The sequence below is a fragment of the Hypanus sabinus genome, chromosome 2 (assembly GCF_030144855.1).
Source record: "Hypanus sabinus isolate sHypSab1 chromosome 2, sHypSab1.hap1, whole genome shotgun sequence".
Classification (NCBI taxonomy): Eukaryota; Metazoa; Chordata; class Chondrichthyes; order Myliobatiformes; family Dasyatidae; genus Hypanus; species Hypanus sabinus.
Window position 1 is genome coordinate 157,770,683 of NC_082707.1, and position 19,142 is coordinate 157,789,824.

General features: G+C 41.1%; 1 protein-coding gene across 2 annotated transcripts in view; it reads left to right on the plus strand.

Moving 5' to 3' along the window:
• wdhd1 (WD repeat and HMG-box DNA binding protein 1) overlaps window positions 1–19,142 on the plus strand; it is a 78,306-nt gene that overhangs the window by 33,158 nt on the left and 26,006 nt on the right. For both annotated transcript variants that reach the window (XM_059957607.1, XM_059957615.1), the window contains exons 13-17: window positions 1,654–1,838; window positions 7,741–7,982; window positions 11,808–11,945; window positions 13,799–13,955; window positions 15,228–15,342. In XM_059957607.1, the coding sequence (XP_059813590.1) occupies window positions 1,654–1,838; window positions 7,741–7,982; window positions 11,808–11,945; window positions 13,799–13,955; window positions 15,228–15,342 (837 nt within the window). The remainder of the gene's footprint in view (window positions 1–1,653; window positions 1,839–7,740; window positions 7,983–11,807; window positions 11,946–13,798; window positions 13,956–15,227; window positions 15,343–19,142) is intronic.

Below are 19,142 nucleotides of genomic sequence, written 5' to 3' on the forward strand. Positions count from 1 at the left end.
GTTTAGCACTTTACATGTGGTTCATTTTTCTTCTGCCTCTGCAGAATGCTGCTTAATTGTTGTAATGCCCAAATTGAACCCACTGTTGAGGTCTGCAAAGTCCCAGCGCCCCTCGCACTTTTACGGCTAGCGCTGGTTCCTTGTGTTGGCAGGAGGAATGTATGTATGAATGATCATTGTGTGTAATTATTTTTGTTGTTTACCACTTGGCTGTTCACTGATCTCTAGATCCACTGAAGATGTTCATGTTGTTGACATTTGATGGTTAAGGCAGTGATTTGTGATTCAAATTCATTCAACCATGCTCATGTATACAGCTAAATGAAGCTGCATTCCTCTGGGTCTAAGATGCAAAACACAGTACATAAAGTTGCACACAGCACATATAGTTACGATAGCACATTCAGTCACAAAATAATATTAGCTCAAGTCTCTGAATGGCATGTTCTGAAGATTAATGGTGCATGGGATATTGTACTGGAGCCACATTTCTGCAAGAACAAACGGTTCCTCCTCTCGCACTGTGTCAGTCGCAGATGAAGGCAGTCCAGCTTGACTTCCGGGGAGCAGCACTGACAAGAGAGTCAGCCTGCGAAGGCCAGCCTCCAACCCAGCACGGGTTCCAGCGCACCTGGCACACATTGATCCCTCCCAGGTTGCCTCTGGCACCTCCTCCCCCAGGACCTTGTTTCACAACAATGAGACCACACAGCTGCTTCACCATTGGTCTCAGCAATGAACTGGATGTAGCATTTGGTATTACCAATGTTCAACAGAGTCTTGCCATCACAAGAAAAATGTTTAAGACAGACATCTGCACCATTTGTTGGGCCCGTAAAAGGTCGCTAAGCATACCTCCATCTTGCCTTATTCTGTAGCATCAGATTTTGTTTTGACATAGGCAAAGCATTCCTTTACTGAATAAGCTTAGTGTACATTGCTTAAATTAGATCATGAAACCTCATTATGGGTCTTATTATATGGGTGTGATTCTGGGGTAATTTTGATTTGTGCTGAATGAGACTAATGGCTTTTCAGTTTACATTTAGATTTCAGTTGTATTACTCCTGAGCTTATGGAAGAGGTACAGCTGTAATTTTCTTGGCTTAGTTGATGGAATTTAGCGGTGTGACTATAATGTGTTTGTTAAATTGTGTTTGGACACAAAATGACAGGACTGTGCCAGGTCTGTGATATTGATAAAGCTATGTTGATTTGGCCGTTAATGTAGGCAGTAAAGAGCAAGTGGACCAAAATAATTTTTTGAGTAGCAGGTGTCCCTGACTACTATTTTTGGGATTTTTATAAAAAGTAACTTTTTACTTGTATAATATGGGCTCAGTTCCTTTCAAGTAACGGATATAACAAAGCAGTTTCCAATAAATGAATGAAAGAGATTTTATATTTGACACTATATTTGAACTATAGTCATGCTTCTTTGCTTTGTTAAGATGATGTTGCAATTCATTTAGAAGCTCTGTTCTTGTTGAAATGCAATGATGCACGAGTTAAAATCTTGTGTATATAGTTGTGTATGAAATTGATTTGCTATGATCCAAGGCCACTCTTTTTTAACATTTTTGCTTCAAACACTGTTAATGTTAACTTTAAGTCACAGTATTTCTTTATTGTAATATGCTTGTTTGTTTTTAGGTCTGGAATTCCATTGGTATTATTCGCTGCTACAGTGATGATCAAGATAATGCTATAGATGTAGAATTCCACGATACCTCTATACACCACGCAATTCATTTGAGTAACTTTCTTAATCATACCATGGCAGATTTATCACATGAAGCAGTGTTATTGGCCTGTGCAAAATCTGATGAACATCCCAGGTAAAATTACGGAGGGTGGATGTTTTAGTCATCTTTATTGGTCTGTTTTAATTGTTCGTTTGATTTATTTTTTATTTTATTTGGCGATACAGTGTGGAGTAGGCCCCTCCAGCCCTTTGAGCACATGCCCCAGCAATGCCACAATGCTGATTAACCCTAACCTAATCACTGGACGATTTACAATAAATAGTTAACCTACCCGGTATGTTTTTGGACTGTGGGAGGAAACCGGAGCAGCCGGAGAAAACCCACTCATTCCATGTGAGACTCCTTACAGAATGGCACTGGAACTGAACTCTGAGCTAAAACTCCTGAACTGTAATAGTGTCGTGCTAACTGATCTGCTACTATGGCACCCAGTGCTTAATACCATCAAGAGATTTAGGCTGGACTATCATCCTTGAATGTTTACTCAGTGGTTGTAATTCAGAATTCCTCCCTCCTTTGACAATATCAAATGTTCAGTCTGTGGGCGAAATCTGACCTGCAATTCTATTGTGTTAGTAATTTCCATGAGCAACACACAACACAAGACATTTAGGTTTATTTTAAAATTCACTCATAAGTGTGTACATTTCTGGCAAGGCTTCTTTATCTTCTATAAATAATCATCCTGGGAAAAATGAACTTTGAGCGTGTTTGGTGAAAGTACTGGTAGGGAAGGAGAACAGGAAGTCACTGATGATTAAGAAATGTTAATAATCCATTCCAACTCTGACAGGAGTGTGACTTGGCGAGGAATTCAGAAGTGATGATGTTCTTATATGCACACCCCATTTTCCTTCAAAGGCATAACAATGTACTAGCACTGAAGTAGTGAGCACAATCAATCCGGCCATAATAGTGAGACAAGTGTAAGAGACTGGAGCAAGATGAATAGAGAAACTTGTTCATTACTGAGATGGGGAGTGCCAGGCATTCAACTCTTATTATTTGCAAAGATGTGAATCTCAAGTTTGAGATGTTGAGAGATCAATAATCAGTAAAGATCGGGAAGAAGGTATTGGCATATCAGTGTAAATTTTCAGTTGATGTTATAGCAGGAGGTTGGTTGGCAGCTCTGAGAGCACTAGACCAGTAGGCAGCATGTGACGATTTTCTTTAGGGGCTGTGTGTGTATGTCATTGCTATGACCATTATTTATTCTCTGTCCCTAGTTGAACTTGAGAAGATGGCAATGATCTGTGCCTTGAAATGTTTCATTAGGTAAAGTATTACCCACTTCTCACCCTTTCCACCACTGTTTCAGGATATTGTCCCAACGATAATGAAGAAATGCTCTACATTTCCATTCAGATAATTGAGACTTGGAGGGAAACTTGCAGGTGGTGGAACTGTATTCCTCTCCTTCTGCAATGTAGAGATCATGGACTTGGAAGATGCAGTGAGTGTAGTCGAGTTGAGTCTTCATTGTTCATTTTGTAGATTGCAGAGTACAAGCTCAGGATGCTAGTGGCTTAGGGAATGAGCCTTTAGGGTCATGTATCAGGTGTCAGTCAAGGAGCCAGTCTTGGTTGCACTCTTCCAGGCAAATTTAATCACTAGGTTATGGGGTGACTCATGTAGCCACATTATTAGCATAGCTTGTCCCATTATATTTCTAGTCAATAGTAAATAAACTAGGGCATGAGGCAATGTTACTGCCTTTGAAAGCCGGGGTTACAGATTATAGACTTTGTTTTGTTGGAGATGGTCTTTGCCTGGCAGCTGTGTGTTATCTGCCTGTTGCTTAGATCTTGTTGCATCCAGACACTTTCACTTTCTGATATGTCGTGAACACAGGTAAATATTGTACAGACATCTTGATTCAGAATACAAGATGAATGTAAGGTTATTGATGAAGCAGCTGAGAGAGTTATGCCTTGGATACTATCCTGAACAACTTATGCACTGATCATAGAATTGTACAGCATGGAAACAGGACATTTGGACCAACTCATCCATGCCAACTTGTGCAATCTGTATTAAACCCCATTGCCCTGACTAGTGAAGCCTCGCATGCCATGTGCCACTCTCACTATCTTGTCCAACTCTGTTCCCACTTATAGGGAGCTCTATACTTGCATCCCTCAATCACATTCTCCAGTAACACTCCACAGGGCATTAGCGTTCACTGTGCATATCCCACCCTGGTTTAACTTCCCGTCCCTTTATGTTCCTGATTTAAATTCCATCTATCATTTCTTTGCCCACTTTTCCAATTGATTTTGACCTAAGTGTAACTTTAGACTATCTTCACTGTCCACTAAAGCATTGAATCTGGTGTCATTTGCCAACTTACTAATCATGCCACTTACATTCCCATACAAGTCATTATTCCACATGACAAATAATGGTGGTGGGGTGGAGGTGCATCTCCACCAGAGGAGGCGTAAGGCACTCCTTCCCTCTTCTAGTCTGCAGGCCACTCTTGGACAAGGTGTGCACCTGCTTAGACCCCTGATCAGGGTTACGTAAAGCCACGCGAGCAGGTGGTGGATGGTCATATGTGTAGCTGGTTATCCAACCACTGACGCCAGGCACACAATCTCTGATGAGCATTGATACCTCCCAGAAGAAGGCAATGGCAAACCACTTCTGTAGAAAATTTGCCAAGAACAATAGTGGTCAAGACCATGATTGCCCATATCATGTGACCTGCTACATAATGATGATGATATGACAAACAGCAAGAGATTCAGCACTGATCCCTGTGGAACTTCATTACCACAACCTTACAATTTAAAAATAACCCTCCACCCTCTATCTCTTGTCACCAAGTCAATTTTGATTCCATTTAGCTAACACATTCTGGATTGCATGTGTTCTAAACTTCAGGATTGTGCGGGACTTTGTCAATGGCATTATTTGCCTGTTGTAGCTCTGTTCAAGCTTGTTGTGTACACTGGCTGTTGGATGATGGTTAGGAGCTGGAACTGCAAATAGTTATTCCTCCTTCACTCCAGGACAACATGTTGTCATGCTAGGAATAAAAACGTTTAATGGAACTTACTCCCTTGATATGTTGAAGCATCGTTAGCCAAACGCGGCAGGTTATTGGCTCAAAGCTCCCACAAACACAAGTGAATCATTGCCCAGTATACCAGGAAAGCGCTTTTGCTCATTTTAAAGAAGAATCTGTACCAGTGGATGTTCTTGTTGCTGTCAACGTAATGTAAATTTCTGATACACGGACACCCCACGGTATTTGGTGGTGATGAGCTGTCAAGATTTTCTGAACTGATGGGTTTTATTCCTATTAACATTCCTAATACACTTCTAATGTTGCACACCAAAAATTTTCTAAGGAAGCAGGTGGATTTAAAAGGAGTATGGGGAAACGGGTCCCCAATGAGTGGAAAGACGCAAATGAGCCAGATGCCAATCCATGAGGATTTCGGAACAATGGGAGTGCCAATTATTGGAATTTTACTGCATGTTGTTTGAAATCTATAGCTGGCCCAGATCCAACTGCAAGGTTCGAAGTCTTCCTCACTGTCCATGGACATCTCCAATCTTGGTGTCATCTGCTAATTTGCTGATCCAGTTTACTGCATTATCATCCATGCCATTGACAGAGATGGCAAACAATAGACCCAGCACTGATCTCTACAGCACATCACTAGTCACAGGCCTCGGTCATCAGTCAGAGAGGCAACCATCTACTCTCTGGCTTCTCCGCAAAGCCAGTGTCTAATCCAGTTTACTGCCTCATCTTGATTGCCAAATGACTGACCCTTTCTGACCAACCTCCCATGTGGGACCTTGTGAAAGGCCTTGAAAAGCCCATGTAGACAACATCCGCTGCCTTGCCTTAATCGACTTTCCTGGTAACTTCCTCAAAATACCCTATAAGATTAATTAGATATGATCTACCATGCACAAAGCCATGTTGACTATCCTTAATCTGTCCCTCTCTATCCAAATATATGTGGTCCCTTACAATAACTTACTACTAATGATGTCAGGTTCACTGGCCTGCAATTTCTTGGCTTATTCTTAGAGCCTGTCTTAAACAATGGAATAATATTAGTTATCCTCCAATCCTCCAGCAGCTCACCAGTGACTAAGGATATTTTAAATATCTCTGCTATGGCCTCCTGCATTTTCTGCACTAGTCTCCTACAGGATAAGACCATAAGACATAGGAGCTGAATTGGGCCATTCAATCATGGCTGATTCTTTTTACCCCTTCTCAGCCCTACTCCCTGGTCTTTTCCCCAAACTTATGATGCAATGGCCAATCAAGAACCTATCAATATCCTCCTCAGATACACCCAACAATGACCTGGCCTCCACAGGTGCCTGTGGTAATAAATTCCACAAATTTACCACCTTCTGGCTGATGAGATTTCTTTGCATCTCTGTTTTAAATAGATGCCCCTCTTGTCCTAGATTCCCTAATCATGGGAAACATTCTTTCCACATCTACTATCACTATTATTACAATCTTGTGTTTCTTGCAGCAGTCTGTGATTTCTACAGATTTCCTTATCTAAACCATGCAAACTATTAGGTGGTCTATGATATAATCTCATTAACGTGGTCATCCCTTCCTTATTTCCATACACATAACCTTTCCAGTCCTTTTTCCCCTTCCCCTTTAGTCCCTTCTACTCTATCATGTCTAAAACAACAAAACCCTGGAACACTGAGCTGCCAGTTCTGCCCCTCCTGCAACCTAGTCTCACTAATGGCTACAATGTCATACTTCCATGAGCTGATTCAAGCCCTAAACTCATTTGCCTTTCCTACAATACTCTTTGCTTTGAAATGTGCACTGCTCACAACATCAGTCCAACCATGCTTTTGTTTCCTGACGTTGCATATAGGTTTAACAACATCTTTCCCCATAACCACTCCACTATCTGTCCATGCTCTGGTACCCCCCCCCCCCCCCCCAGCAAAAGTATCTAAGCAGTATACCTGTTGTTGATCGGAGTGGTCACAGGGGTACTCTGCACTGGCTGCTTATCCCCGTCACTCCTCTTGACAGTCATCTAGTTATCTCTGTCCTGCACCTTGGTGTAATGACCTCCTTGTATGTCCTGTCAATCAATACCTCAGTCTCCTGAATGATCCGTAGTTCATCCAGCTCCAGCTTTAATTCTGTTTCCTTATCTGGAAGAAGCTGTAGCTAGAAGCTACAAACTTCTTGTAAGTTTAGTCATCAGGGACACTGAATGTTTCCATGCCTCCCTACAACCAGGAAGAGGAGCATTTCACTATCCTGCCTGGCTTCCCCACTGTTCTAACTGTGTAGTAGGGAAGGAAAATTAAACAAAAAATATCTACCTACTGCCTCTACCTCTCCTTGCCAAAGCCTGAACTTCCCACCCTAACACTGGCCCACTCACACAATGGCCCCACCACTTAATCCTGACATCTTTTTATTTGCCCTGCCGGTGCCAAATATGCATAATCTAACGGCTCCTCGGGAATTGTGGGGCACATTTCTCTCTTAAATTAATTTCTTAAATTGTTCAGCACATTCATTTTGCTTATTTCTCCTTGAAGGTCCAATTATAAAATGCTGGATTAGTTGTCCCATACCACCAAGTTTAGGAACAGTTATTAGCAGGTTCCTGAAACAGTGTGGACATCTTCACTTAGCACAACACAGGACTGATCATTGAACACAACCAATGGACTTACTTTCAAGGACTCAACAACTCGTGTTCTCAGTATTATTTATTTGTTGTTATTTGTTTATTTTTTTATTTGCACAATTTGTCTTCTCGCACATTACTTGTCAGTTTTTGTGTGTAGTTTTTCATTGATTCTATTGTGAATGCCTGTAAAAGATGAACCTCAACATAGTATTTGGTGACATATACGTACTTTGTACTTTGAACTTTAAAGTTTGTAAAGGAAATTATTGTGCATATTAAGCCGTTCTGCTTTCTGTTTATCTACCAATTAGCACACTGCAGTGTATCCACTTCAACTCCAGGGACACAAATAAAGAATGGATGGTTGACTTGGCAGACAATGAAAACATTGAAGCTATCTGTCTTGGTCAAGGTTGGGCTGCTGTTTCAACAAGTGCTCTAATTGTTCGTATATTCAGCATTGGTGGTATCCAAAAGGAACTCTTCAGTCTACCAGGGCCTGTGGTCTCCATGTCAGGACACGGGGAACAACTAATGATCTCTTATCATCGAGGTAAAGAACTGAACTTGAGAATCTACGTTGTACCTGATTGTTGATGTTATTGCAGAGGATAAATTATCTTTAAATTTTGACACTTCAGTTTGAGATTAAACAGCAAGCCCGCTGAGACTCGTGTAGCAAAATTCTGAATAAATATTCACGTGCCCTGGCAGAATGGCGTGAGACCAAAAGACTTAGGAGCAGAATATGTGGCATTTTTCTTTCTCTGGGGTATTAGCCAAATCAGAAGAGTTTTTATGAGAACTAATCGTTTCTTGTTTACCACTCTTGATACTTGTTTGTTTGTTTGTTCCCGATTTACCTAAATTACTGAATGTAACGTTTTAATCTATTGTTTGTGGGACTGTAGTTCATGTTTGATTATCATTAGTACAAACTTCTAGAAAAACAATGCAGAAATATAACCACAGTACTGCCTTGCTAAATCATGTACATCTTTGATAAAGAGTAACCAGTTTGTGCTAGTTAATCTAGAGAGATCCAAACTGTTGGAGCTGTCAAATTAATAAATGAATCCTGGGGTTATAGAATCAGTAAGAGGGTTGGTGGAAGTATGTTTGTGAGTAGCTGTGTTTAGATGGAATGTAGAAGAGACCGGGAGAGTATTATTACTGGCAAGAAATGAGGAAAGCATGATTGGGGAGGTAGGCAAGAGGATCTTGCAGGGATGGTTGGGAATATTTTGGAGGGAATTGGTAAGAGGAGTACCTGGTGAGGGGTGGCTGGAGTATTGTGCATGGTGGTGTGGGAGGGCCGCAGATCTCAGTAAATAACTGACGTTTGTTCAGCAAGATGTTGACTGTCATGACAGAAGGTACTTGGTAGGCAAGGAAATGAGGGAGATGAGGGAAGACATTGACAAATGGGAGAATGTGTGAGTAGTAATGGAAGAATGATGTGGTAGGGTATACATGCCTTGGATCTCCACTTTATCTTTCCCACAGCAGCCCAGACAGAAATCCATCTGTTCACTTCTGCCTGAGGGGTGGTGGACACAGGTATTCTCACACATTTAACATGTATCTAGACAGACAATTGAACTACCAAGGCAAGGAAGACCACAGACCAAGGGCAGTAAGGTTTTCATTTGATGGTTGGCTTGGGCACAATAGGCCTAAATGACTGCTTCTGTGTTGTATGACTCTGTCTGTCTCCTCGTTACGCCCTTTAAATCTTTTCATTTTGATTTTACTTTTGTCCATCCTTTCGAACACCTCCTTATTTGGCTGTTCCCATTTTTTGATTACATCTCTGCAAAGAGGATGGGATATTTTCTAACAGTAAAATTGCTGTCTAATTGGAAGTCATTTTTGATCTAACAAGAGCGAGTTTGGTTCATTCTGTCTGGAAATACAGACTGCCACCTAGTGGGATCTTAAGTTCTTGCATTTTTAGACATGTCATTGTTTTAGTAGACTAGAAATTTATTTAACCAACACACACAAAACGCTGGTGGAATGCAGCAGGCCAGGCAGCATCTATAGGAAGAAGTACAGTTGATGTTTTGGGCTGAGACCCTTCATCAGGACTAATTGAAAGAAAAGATAGTAAGAAATTTGAAAGTGGGATGGAGAGGGGGAGATCTGAAATGACAGGAGGGGGAATGATGAAGCTAAGAGCTGGAAAGTAGATTGGCAAAAGGGATACAGAGCTGGAGAAGGGAGAGGATCATGGGACAGGAGGCCTGGGGAGAAGGAAAGGGGGAGGGGAGCACCAGAGGAAGATGGAGAGCAGGCAAGGAGTGATTGTGAGAGGGACAGAGAGAGACAAAAAAAGGGGAAGGGACAGAATAATAAATCAGGGTTGGGGTAAGAAGAGGAGGATAGGCATTAACAGAAGTTAGAGAAATCAATGTTCATGCCATCAGGTTGGAGGCTACCCAGACGGAATATAAGGTGTTGTTCCTCCAACTTGAGTGTGGCTTCATCTTGATAGTAGAGGAGGCCATGGATAGACATATCAGTATGGGAGTGGGATGTGGAATTGAAATGTGTGGCCACTGAGAGATCCTGCTTTCTTTGGTAGACAGATCGTAAATAAATGTCTTTATTTATTTAATTTAGAATTACAGTGTGGAGCAGGCCCTTCCAACCCCACGAGCCGTGCTGCCCAGCAGTTCATTTTAATACCAGCTTAATCATGAGACAATTTACAATGACCAATTAACCTACTAGCTGATACGTTTTTGGACTGAAACATAGAAAGCCTACAGCACAATACAGGCCCTTCGGCCCACAAAGCTGTGCTGGACATGTCCTTACCTTAGAATTTACCTAGGGTTACCTATAGCACTCTTTTTTTGCTAAGCTCCATATACCTATCCAGAAGTCACTTAAACGACCCTATCGTTTCCGCCTTCAACCACCATTGCTGGCAGTCCATTCCACGCATTCACCACTCTCTGCATAAAGAACTTACCCCTGACATCTGCTCTGTACTTGCTTCCAAGCACCTTAAAACTGTGCCCTCTCGTGTTAGCCATTTCAGCCCTGGGAAGAAGCCTCTGACTGTCCACACGATCAATGCCTATATACCTGTGGGAGGAAACTGGAGCACACAGAAGCCCGTGCATACACAGGAAGGAATGTACAGACTTACCTTCTGAGGATGCTGGAATTGAACTCTGAACTCCAACTGGAACAGCATTGCACTAACTGCAATGCCACCATAGCAAAATACATTATATTAATAATAAAATATTCTTTGCCCTTTTCCTGATGTACGTTGGTAACAATGCTGGAAGGCACTTACATTACCCAAGCATCAGTTGATAAAGGATTCTTTTTAAAGTGTCTTAGATTAACATTGTCCATTAAACTTTTATATCCTTCTATGTTGCTTTTCTTTGAAAGCATGAGGAAAAAAGATTATTTAGATCTGCCCAACATTATATTGAGGTTTTGATATGAAGACATTTGTCTTATATTTAGTATTTTTAACTTGCTCTCAGAATATGGTTGATCCTGATTCGGCTGAATATAGCATTCTTGCTCTGCTGATTTAAGGAAGTGGGGTAGACTGTGCTGAATGGTGTCAATTAGAATTGCTGTTTGTACTTGCTGAGGAAGTTGATTAAGAAATCTCACACATTTGGGTGATTAAGTATTTCTGCCTTCGTGCATGATATGATCCTGGGGAAGAGAAAAGATTTTCTCTAGGCTGCTTAATTTTTGCTGTTTAGGTTACACTTTAGTGTATTTTTACTGTTTAGGCCTCGCACTTAACTACAAGTGAGCACTTCTGCTGAAGGCTGATTCAATTTTTCTAAGCTTGCTGTACCTTATGGGAAAGCTGTTCATTTTCAATAAGCCACAGGTTTGAATTATTTAATTCAGGTGCTGAAGTGAAAGAAATTATTCAAGAGATTTTGAACCATTTGAGACTTGTAATGTTTATTGCTAGCATGCTATATTGGCACTGGAATATGTGTTGGTTTTTGACACAAATAGTGTTAACAAAAATGAAACTTTTGATATACTCACGATAGATAAATAAATAGGGATCTTGAATCTCGATCTTTTTATCATGAACACATTTCATAGTTATGAACTTAATAGGGTAAAAACTGAAAACACTACAAACATTTAGCAGGCAGAATACATTTCTGTGGAATGCTCAGCAGAATGTATTTATGGTAAATCCTCAGCACTTTAGAGATTTCTATGCATGTGATCATTGCTAAAGTAGAATTAACAGGAGAACAGTTTCACCATTCTCTTAAGGACATTGTGGATAATATAGTTTCTTTGTTCTTTTAGTTATTTTCCTTTATTAAAATAATTTGTTATATGATTGAAAATTTATTTTTCTCTTCAGGCACCGGATTTGATGGAGATCAGTGTCTTGGGGTCCAACTTATGGAACTAGGAAAAAGAAAGTCACAGGTTCTCCATGGTGTTCCCCTTCCTTTAAGTAGAAAGTCATATCTGACATGGCAGGGCTTTTCTGCTGAAGGTAATCTTAGTATGTCCTTAACAGGACACTTGCTGCAGGGGAAAATACGTAGGCAAAATAGAATTTCAAATAACCAACATGACAGTTTCTTACCTTTAATTTTGCACTGCAATGTCAGAAAAAGAAACAAACCAGAGAGTTCTGCAGAGGGAAATTTTTCTGTGTCAGGTTCTATGCTAATAGGTTATTCATGTTGTGGATTACCCTGGTAATATTTTAATAATAAAAACACTGATTATTCTTTTAATTTATATTATTTATGTCGGGTTATTAAATCAAAAGTGCAAATTTTTGCTTTGATTGTTTTCATTGGTTATTGGTGGTTTTTCACTTTGGTCTCCATTTTGGAACATTGTTTTACCACATTGAGAATTATTGGTTAATCAAAAATGTTTTGGAAGTGTAGTACTAAACATATTTTTGCAAAAATGCTAGACTAGAACTTAAAACATTAGATGAATATTCTTTTGAAGTTCTTAATCCATTGTCTTCATATTGTGGTAATTGTTATCTTTTGAAATAGTTATAGACAATAGGTGCAGAAGTAGACCATTCGGCCCCTCGAGTCTGCACCGCCATTCTGAGATCATGGCTGATCATTCACTATCAATACCCAGTCCCTGCCTTGTCCCCATATCCCTTGATTCCCCTATCCATCAGATATCTATCTAGCTCCTTCTTGAAAGCATCCAGAGAATTGGCCTCCACCGTCTTCCAAGGCAGTGCATTCCACACCTCCACAACTCCCTGGGAGAAGAAGCTCTTCCTCAACTCTGTTTTAAATAACTGACCTCTTATTCTCAATCCATGCCCTCTGGTACTGGACTCTCCCAACATCTGGAACATATTTCCTGCCTCAATCCTAACAAATCCTTTAATTATCTTAAACGCTTCAATCAGATCCCCTCTCAATCTCCTCAATTCCAGCGTGTACAAGCCCAATCTCTCCAATCTCTCTGCGTAAGACAGCCCTGCCATCCCAGGAATCAACCTAGTGAATCTACGCTGCACTTCCTCAATTGCCAGAATGTCCTTCCTTAAACCTGGAGACCAAAACTGTACACAATATTCCAGGTGTGGTCTCACCAGGGCCCTGTACAAATGCAAAAGGACATCCTTGCTCTTGTATTCAATTCCCCTTGTAACAAAGGCCAACATTCCATTTGCCCTCTTCACTGCCTGTTGCACTTGCTCATTCACCTTCATTGACTGGTGAACTAGGACTCCTAGGTCTCTTTGCATTTCTCCCTTACCTAACTCTACACCGTTCAGACAATACTCTGCCCTCTTGTTCCTGCTTCCAAAGTGGATAACTTCACATTTATTCACATTGAATGACATCTGCCAAGTATCTGCCCACTCACCCAGCCTATCCAAGTCTCTCTGTATTCTCCTAACGTCCTCTTCGCATGTCACACTGCCACCCAGTTTAGTATCGTCAGCAAACTTGCTGATATAGTTTTCAATGCCCTCATCTAAATCATTGACATAAATCGTAAAGAGCTGTGGTCCCAATACAGAGCCCTGTGGTACCCCACTAGTCACCTCCAGCCAGTCCGAGAAACACCCATTCACTGCTACCCTTTGCTTTCTATCTGCCAACCAGTTTTCTATCCATGTTGAAACCCTGCCCCCAATGCCATGAGCTCTGATTTTACTCACCAATCCCCTATGTGGCACCTTATCGAATGCCTTCTGAAAATCTAGGTACACAACATCCACTGGCTTACCCTCGTCTAACATCCTTGTTACACCCTTGTTACATGTTATGGCATATGATCAACTCATGACCCCAAATAATTATCATATTCAGTACAGTAACTGTTGTAACTTGTAACATTATTTCTCTACAGGAACTCCAGCATTTGCAGATTCGGATGGGATAGTGCGAATGTTGAACAGATCTCTAGGGAAGACCTGGATTCCTATTTCTAACACTAGGGACCATTGCAAGAGCAAGTCTGATCATTACTGGGTGATTGGTATCCACGAAAACCCTCAACAACTCAGGTGAAAGAATTATAACCGTTAGCACATGTATTATGTGGGTTCGACTGTTTACTCTTTTCCTTAGACGCTGCCTGACCTGCTGAGTTCCTCCAGCATTTTGCGTGTGTTGCTTTGGATTTCCAGTATCTGCAGATTTTCTTATGTTTGTGTTTTACTACAGATGTTTCAAATTGTCTACATTGTAACTACAGTAAGGAAATATTTTGAATTATGTTGCAAATTTGAAAAGTCTTAACTCTACCACAAAATATCAAAAAGCTTTTGAAAGTACTTCAAGTAAACTATTATAGAAGTAATGTCGGATTGTCTACAATTTGTAACTTTGATCCTTGAAGTTCTTGGTAAAGGGTGAAAGGTGAAATTTTTAAGGAAAACCTAAAGGTTTACTTTACTCAGAAGGTGGTGTGAGTGTTGAACGATCTGCCAGTGGAAGTGATGGAAGTTTGATTACAACATTTAAGATAAGCTTGGATAAGTACATGGATGAGAGGGGTATGATCCTGGTGCAGGGCGATAGGACTGAGCAGAATAACAGTTTGGCACAGATTAGATGGGCCAAAAGGCCTGTTTCTGTGCTGTAGTAATCGATTACTCTAAAAATACCATTTGTTTTGAGAAATGGTCAAATATGAGTGCCATGGTAGCAGAGCAGTTATTGTAATGCTATTTCAGTTCCGACGCCCTCTTCAAGAAAGTTTGTTTGTCCTTCCCATAGACGTGTGGGTTTCCTCCGGGTGCTCCGGTTTCCTCCCACAGTCAAAGGCATACAGGTTATTAAGCTAGGGTAAAATAGGTGGGTGGCTGGGCGGTGTAGCTCGTTAGGCTGGAAGGGTCTTTTCCGTGTTGTGCTTCTTAAAAACAATTCCATTGAGTCTACAATAATTTGTGAGGATATTGGCTTCTAGCTTGCACTGTCCTATTTCTGCTAGATGGCAAGATGGTGTACTAACTTCGTAGTGGAATCCAGTGGTTGTGATGATGAATTTCTCTGTGGCAGTGTCTTTTTTTTTAACTGATGAGCATGTTTCAAGTAAGGCAACCTGAACAACGCAGCTTTAAAAAGTTATTGGGAAGACTCATAGCAATTGCATTATATAGCATTCACTCACCCATATATCACCCACTTACTTCCCCTTTTACCTGGTTTCACCTAATACATGCATTACTAATACTTGCATTATATAGCAAGCAAGTGGCATTTGTAATTTAAAACTAATAATTATGATTAAATTTAATCACATCCTTGGAACTAAAACATATCATTATCAACAGATGCATTCCATGCAAAGGAGCAAAGTTTCCACCAACACTTCCTCGTCCCACTGTAACAGTCCTACCACTGAAACTTCCCTATTGTCAGACTACTTCAGAAAAAGGACAAATGGAGGTATGTTCTCTTATATTGGTCCTATGTCACAAATTCTTTTTTTTTTAACATAACCTGAATTTTACTTGAGTACTTAATGCTCGCAAAATTTAGTTTGTTCTTTATTGCAACAAAATAAAATCAAAGGCAAATTAACTGATTATGAATTGCTTAAGAAATCATAAAGAATGCCACCAGTGTGTTTTCAAACTGAATTTCAATGTGGTTGCTTTCTTCTTTGGATTGATTCAAATATGGTAATTATAAGTCAGTGAGTTTACTGTCAATTGTAGGAATGTCAATGGAAAATTAACATTCTGTGTGATAGGATTAATTTATACTTGGAATACTGTCCTGGGTATGTCTGTAGTCTAGTGTAGTTTTTTTCTGTGTTGTTTTTACATAGTTCAGTCTAGTTTTTGTACTGTGTCATGTAGCACCATGGTCCTGAAAAAACATTGTCTCAATTTTACTATGTACTGTACCAGCAGTTATGGTCGAAATGATAATAAAAAGTGACTTGACTCGAAATTTAGAGATTGATGAGGAATAATCAGCATTGCTTTGTTTGTCAGAGATTTTGTATGACAAATGAAGAAGTAACAAAATCTACCGATGAGGGCAGTGCAGTTGATGTAGCCCACACGGTCTTCAGCAAAGTTTTTGAACAAGATCCCACGTGGACGACTGGTCCAGAATGCTACACTGGGATCCAAGTGGAGCTGTCAAATTGGATACAAAATTGGCTTAGTTATAGAAAGAGAATGAATCCCAGGGCAGTGGTGTGTTCCTTGTACGATGTGGGAAGTCTGGGAGACCTCCAGTCTCCCTGATGACCACACCTGCGAGAAGTGCATCTGACTGCAGCTACTTGCAGACTGTGTTAGGGAACTGGAGATGAAGCTGGATGATTTTCGGATCATGTGGGAGGATAGATAGGAGCTACAGAGGTAGTTACATCTAAATTGCAGGAGGCAGGTAGCTGGGTGAGCGTCAGGAGAAGGAAAAAGGCAGACAGTGCAGTGTCACCCCTGTGGCTGTTCCCTTCTCACAAGTAAACCGCTTTGGATATTGTGGGTTGGCGGGAGGGGTGACCTACCAGGGGAAAGACAGAGCGACCAGTTCTCTGGCACTGTCTGTCTTTGTGGATCAGAAGGGAATGGGGGATAAGAGGAGAGCTGTGGTGATGGGAGATTCAGTAGACAGGTGGATGTGAAAGAGACTCCCTGATGATATGTTGCCTCCTAGGTGCCAAGTTAGGCCATATTAGATCAAGTCCTTAAGGGGAGGATGAGCAGCCAGAACCTGTGGTGCATGTTGGTGCAACTTACATAGTTAGGAAAACGGGTGAGATCCTAAAGAGCAAATACAGGGAGTAGGTAGGAAGCTAGAAACCAGGACCTCAAGGGCAGTAATCTCTAGATTGCTGCCTGTGCCACATGCCAGTGTGGGTAAGAATAGGATGATAGGGCAGATGTGTGGTTGAAGAATTGGTGTGGAGGGGGCAGGGTTGCAGATTTGTGGATTGATGGGACATCTTCTGGGGAAGGTATGACCTGTACACAATGGTCAGGTTATACCTGAACTCAAGGGGAACCATCGTCCTTGCAGGCAGGTTTGCTAAGAGTTGTTGGGGTTGGTGTAAACTAGGTTGACAGGGTTGAACCAGAGTGACAGGTCAGATAAGGGAGCTGTTGGTGTAAAGGTGGATATAATGTGTAGAGCGATTGTGAGGAATGTTAGGCGGTGGATAGAGCATACCTGCAGTAAATTGGATGGGTTGAAATGTATCTATTATGCAAGAAGTATCAGGATCAAGGTTGAATGCAGAGCATGGATCACTACATTGAACCACGACTTTGTAGCCATTACAGAGACTTTGCTGTCACATGGACAGGAATGGTTGCTGGATGTTCCCAGGGTTTAGATGTTTTAAAAGGGACAGGGAGGAGGTAAAAGAGATGAGGAAGTGGCATTGCTAATCAGGGATAGCAGAAAGGGAAGATATGGAGGGATTGATTACTGATTCAGTTGTAGGTGGAGATCAGAAATATGAAGAGAGTAATCACACTATTGGAAGTATTCTATAGACCCTACCCCCAATTGTAACAGAGACACTGAGGAGCAGATCGATAGGCAGAAATCACAAAACATGAAGGAAGAAATCACACTACTGGGAGTATTCTATAGACCCCCCCCCCCCACCCCCAATTGTTACAGAGACACTGAGGAGCAGATCGATAGGCAGATTTTGGAAAAAATGGAAGAATAACAGGGTGTCATAGGTGACTTCAACTTCCCTAAGAGTGATTGGAACCTCTAGTGCAAAAAGTTCAGGTGAGATGGCATTTCCAGGAAGGATTCCTGACGCAATACTTAGACGGCCTAACTTGAGGAGAGGCCATACTGGATCTGCTATTAGTCAATGAATCTGGTCAGGTGTCAGATATCTTGATGGCTGAGCATGTCAGAGACAGTGACCACAACTCCCTGACCTTAACCAAAGCCTTGAAGAGAGATAGGAGCGGATGGTATTAGAAGGGTCTGCATTGTTCTATCTTCTACCAAACACATTTAAAGTACATGGTTTAAAGTGAATAAAAGATTAGACAGATTTTTTTTCACTTGTGACCTCGGATACAATGTCTGAAGAGATAGTAGGCATTGATCATGTGGATAGTCAGAGGCTTTTCCCCAGGGCTGAAATGGCTAGTATGAGAGGGCATAGTTTTAAGGTGCTTGAAAGTAGGTACAGAGGAGATGTCAGGGGTAAGTTTTTTACGCGGAGAGTGGTGAGTGCGTGGAATGGGCTGCCGGCTGCAGCGATGGAGGCGGAAACAATAGGGTCTTTTAAGAGATTCCTGGATGGCTACATGGTGCTTAGAAAAATAGAGGGCTGTGGGTAAAGCTTAGGTAGTTCTAAGCTTTGTGCGCCGAAGAGCCTGTTTTATGCTGTAGGTTTTTCTATGTTTCTATACTAATGAAGTACCTAGACAAGCACTTGAACTGTATGTTATAGAAAGCTCTGGACTAAGTGCCGCTAAACGGGGTTAGTTTAGATTGATGCTTGGTTGGCATGGATGTGGTAGGCTGAACAGCCTGCTTCTGTGCTCTCTGTGTAACTAATTGTTGAAATATATTATTTTTTTAAATCAGTGAAATTTATGTTAACCATTTTTCTAAGTTTGCATTCTTAAGTTCAGTAGACGATGTAGGTATGTGTGTATAATATTATGTCATGTTTTTTCAAAGTATATTTTGGGATGATAGGCTTTAATTCTGAAAATGTAGCTAGGATCAAAAATTCCAACAAGTTTTATAGATTGATTTATTTATTGAGATACAGTGCAGAATATACCCTACTGGCCCTTTGAGCTGTGTTGCTCAGCAACCCCCCTCCCCACTCTCCTCCCCCAATTTAACCCTAGCATAATCATGGGACAATTTACAATGCCCAATTAACCTACCAGTTGGGAGGTCTTTAGACTGTGGGAGGAAACTGGAGCACCCAGAGCAAATCCATGCAGTCGTGGGGAGAACATACAAACATCATACAGACATTGGTGCAAATTAAACCTGGGTTGCTGATACTGTAAAGTGTTGTGCTAACCACTACGCTATTGTGCATCCCCAGTTGCCCATTGTATTTTGAAAAAACTGAGCCATACTGTGATGTTTGGGAGGGTTGAGTATTGGGTAATTATTTGGGTGATGCCATTTCTGATCAAATCAACAGAAATTAAATTCAGCTAGGTTCCATAATCATTGACCGATCCATTCTACTACTTCATCTTCCAAGAGGGGTGAATGTCACTGCTGCA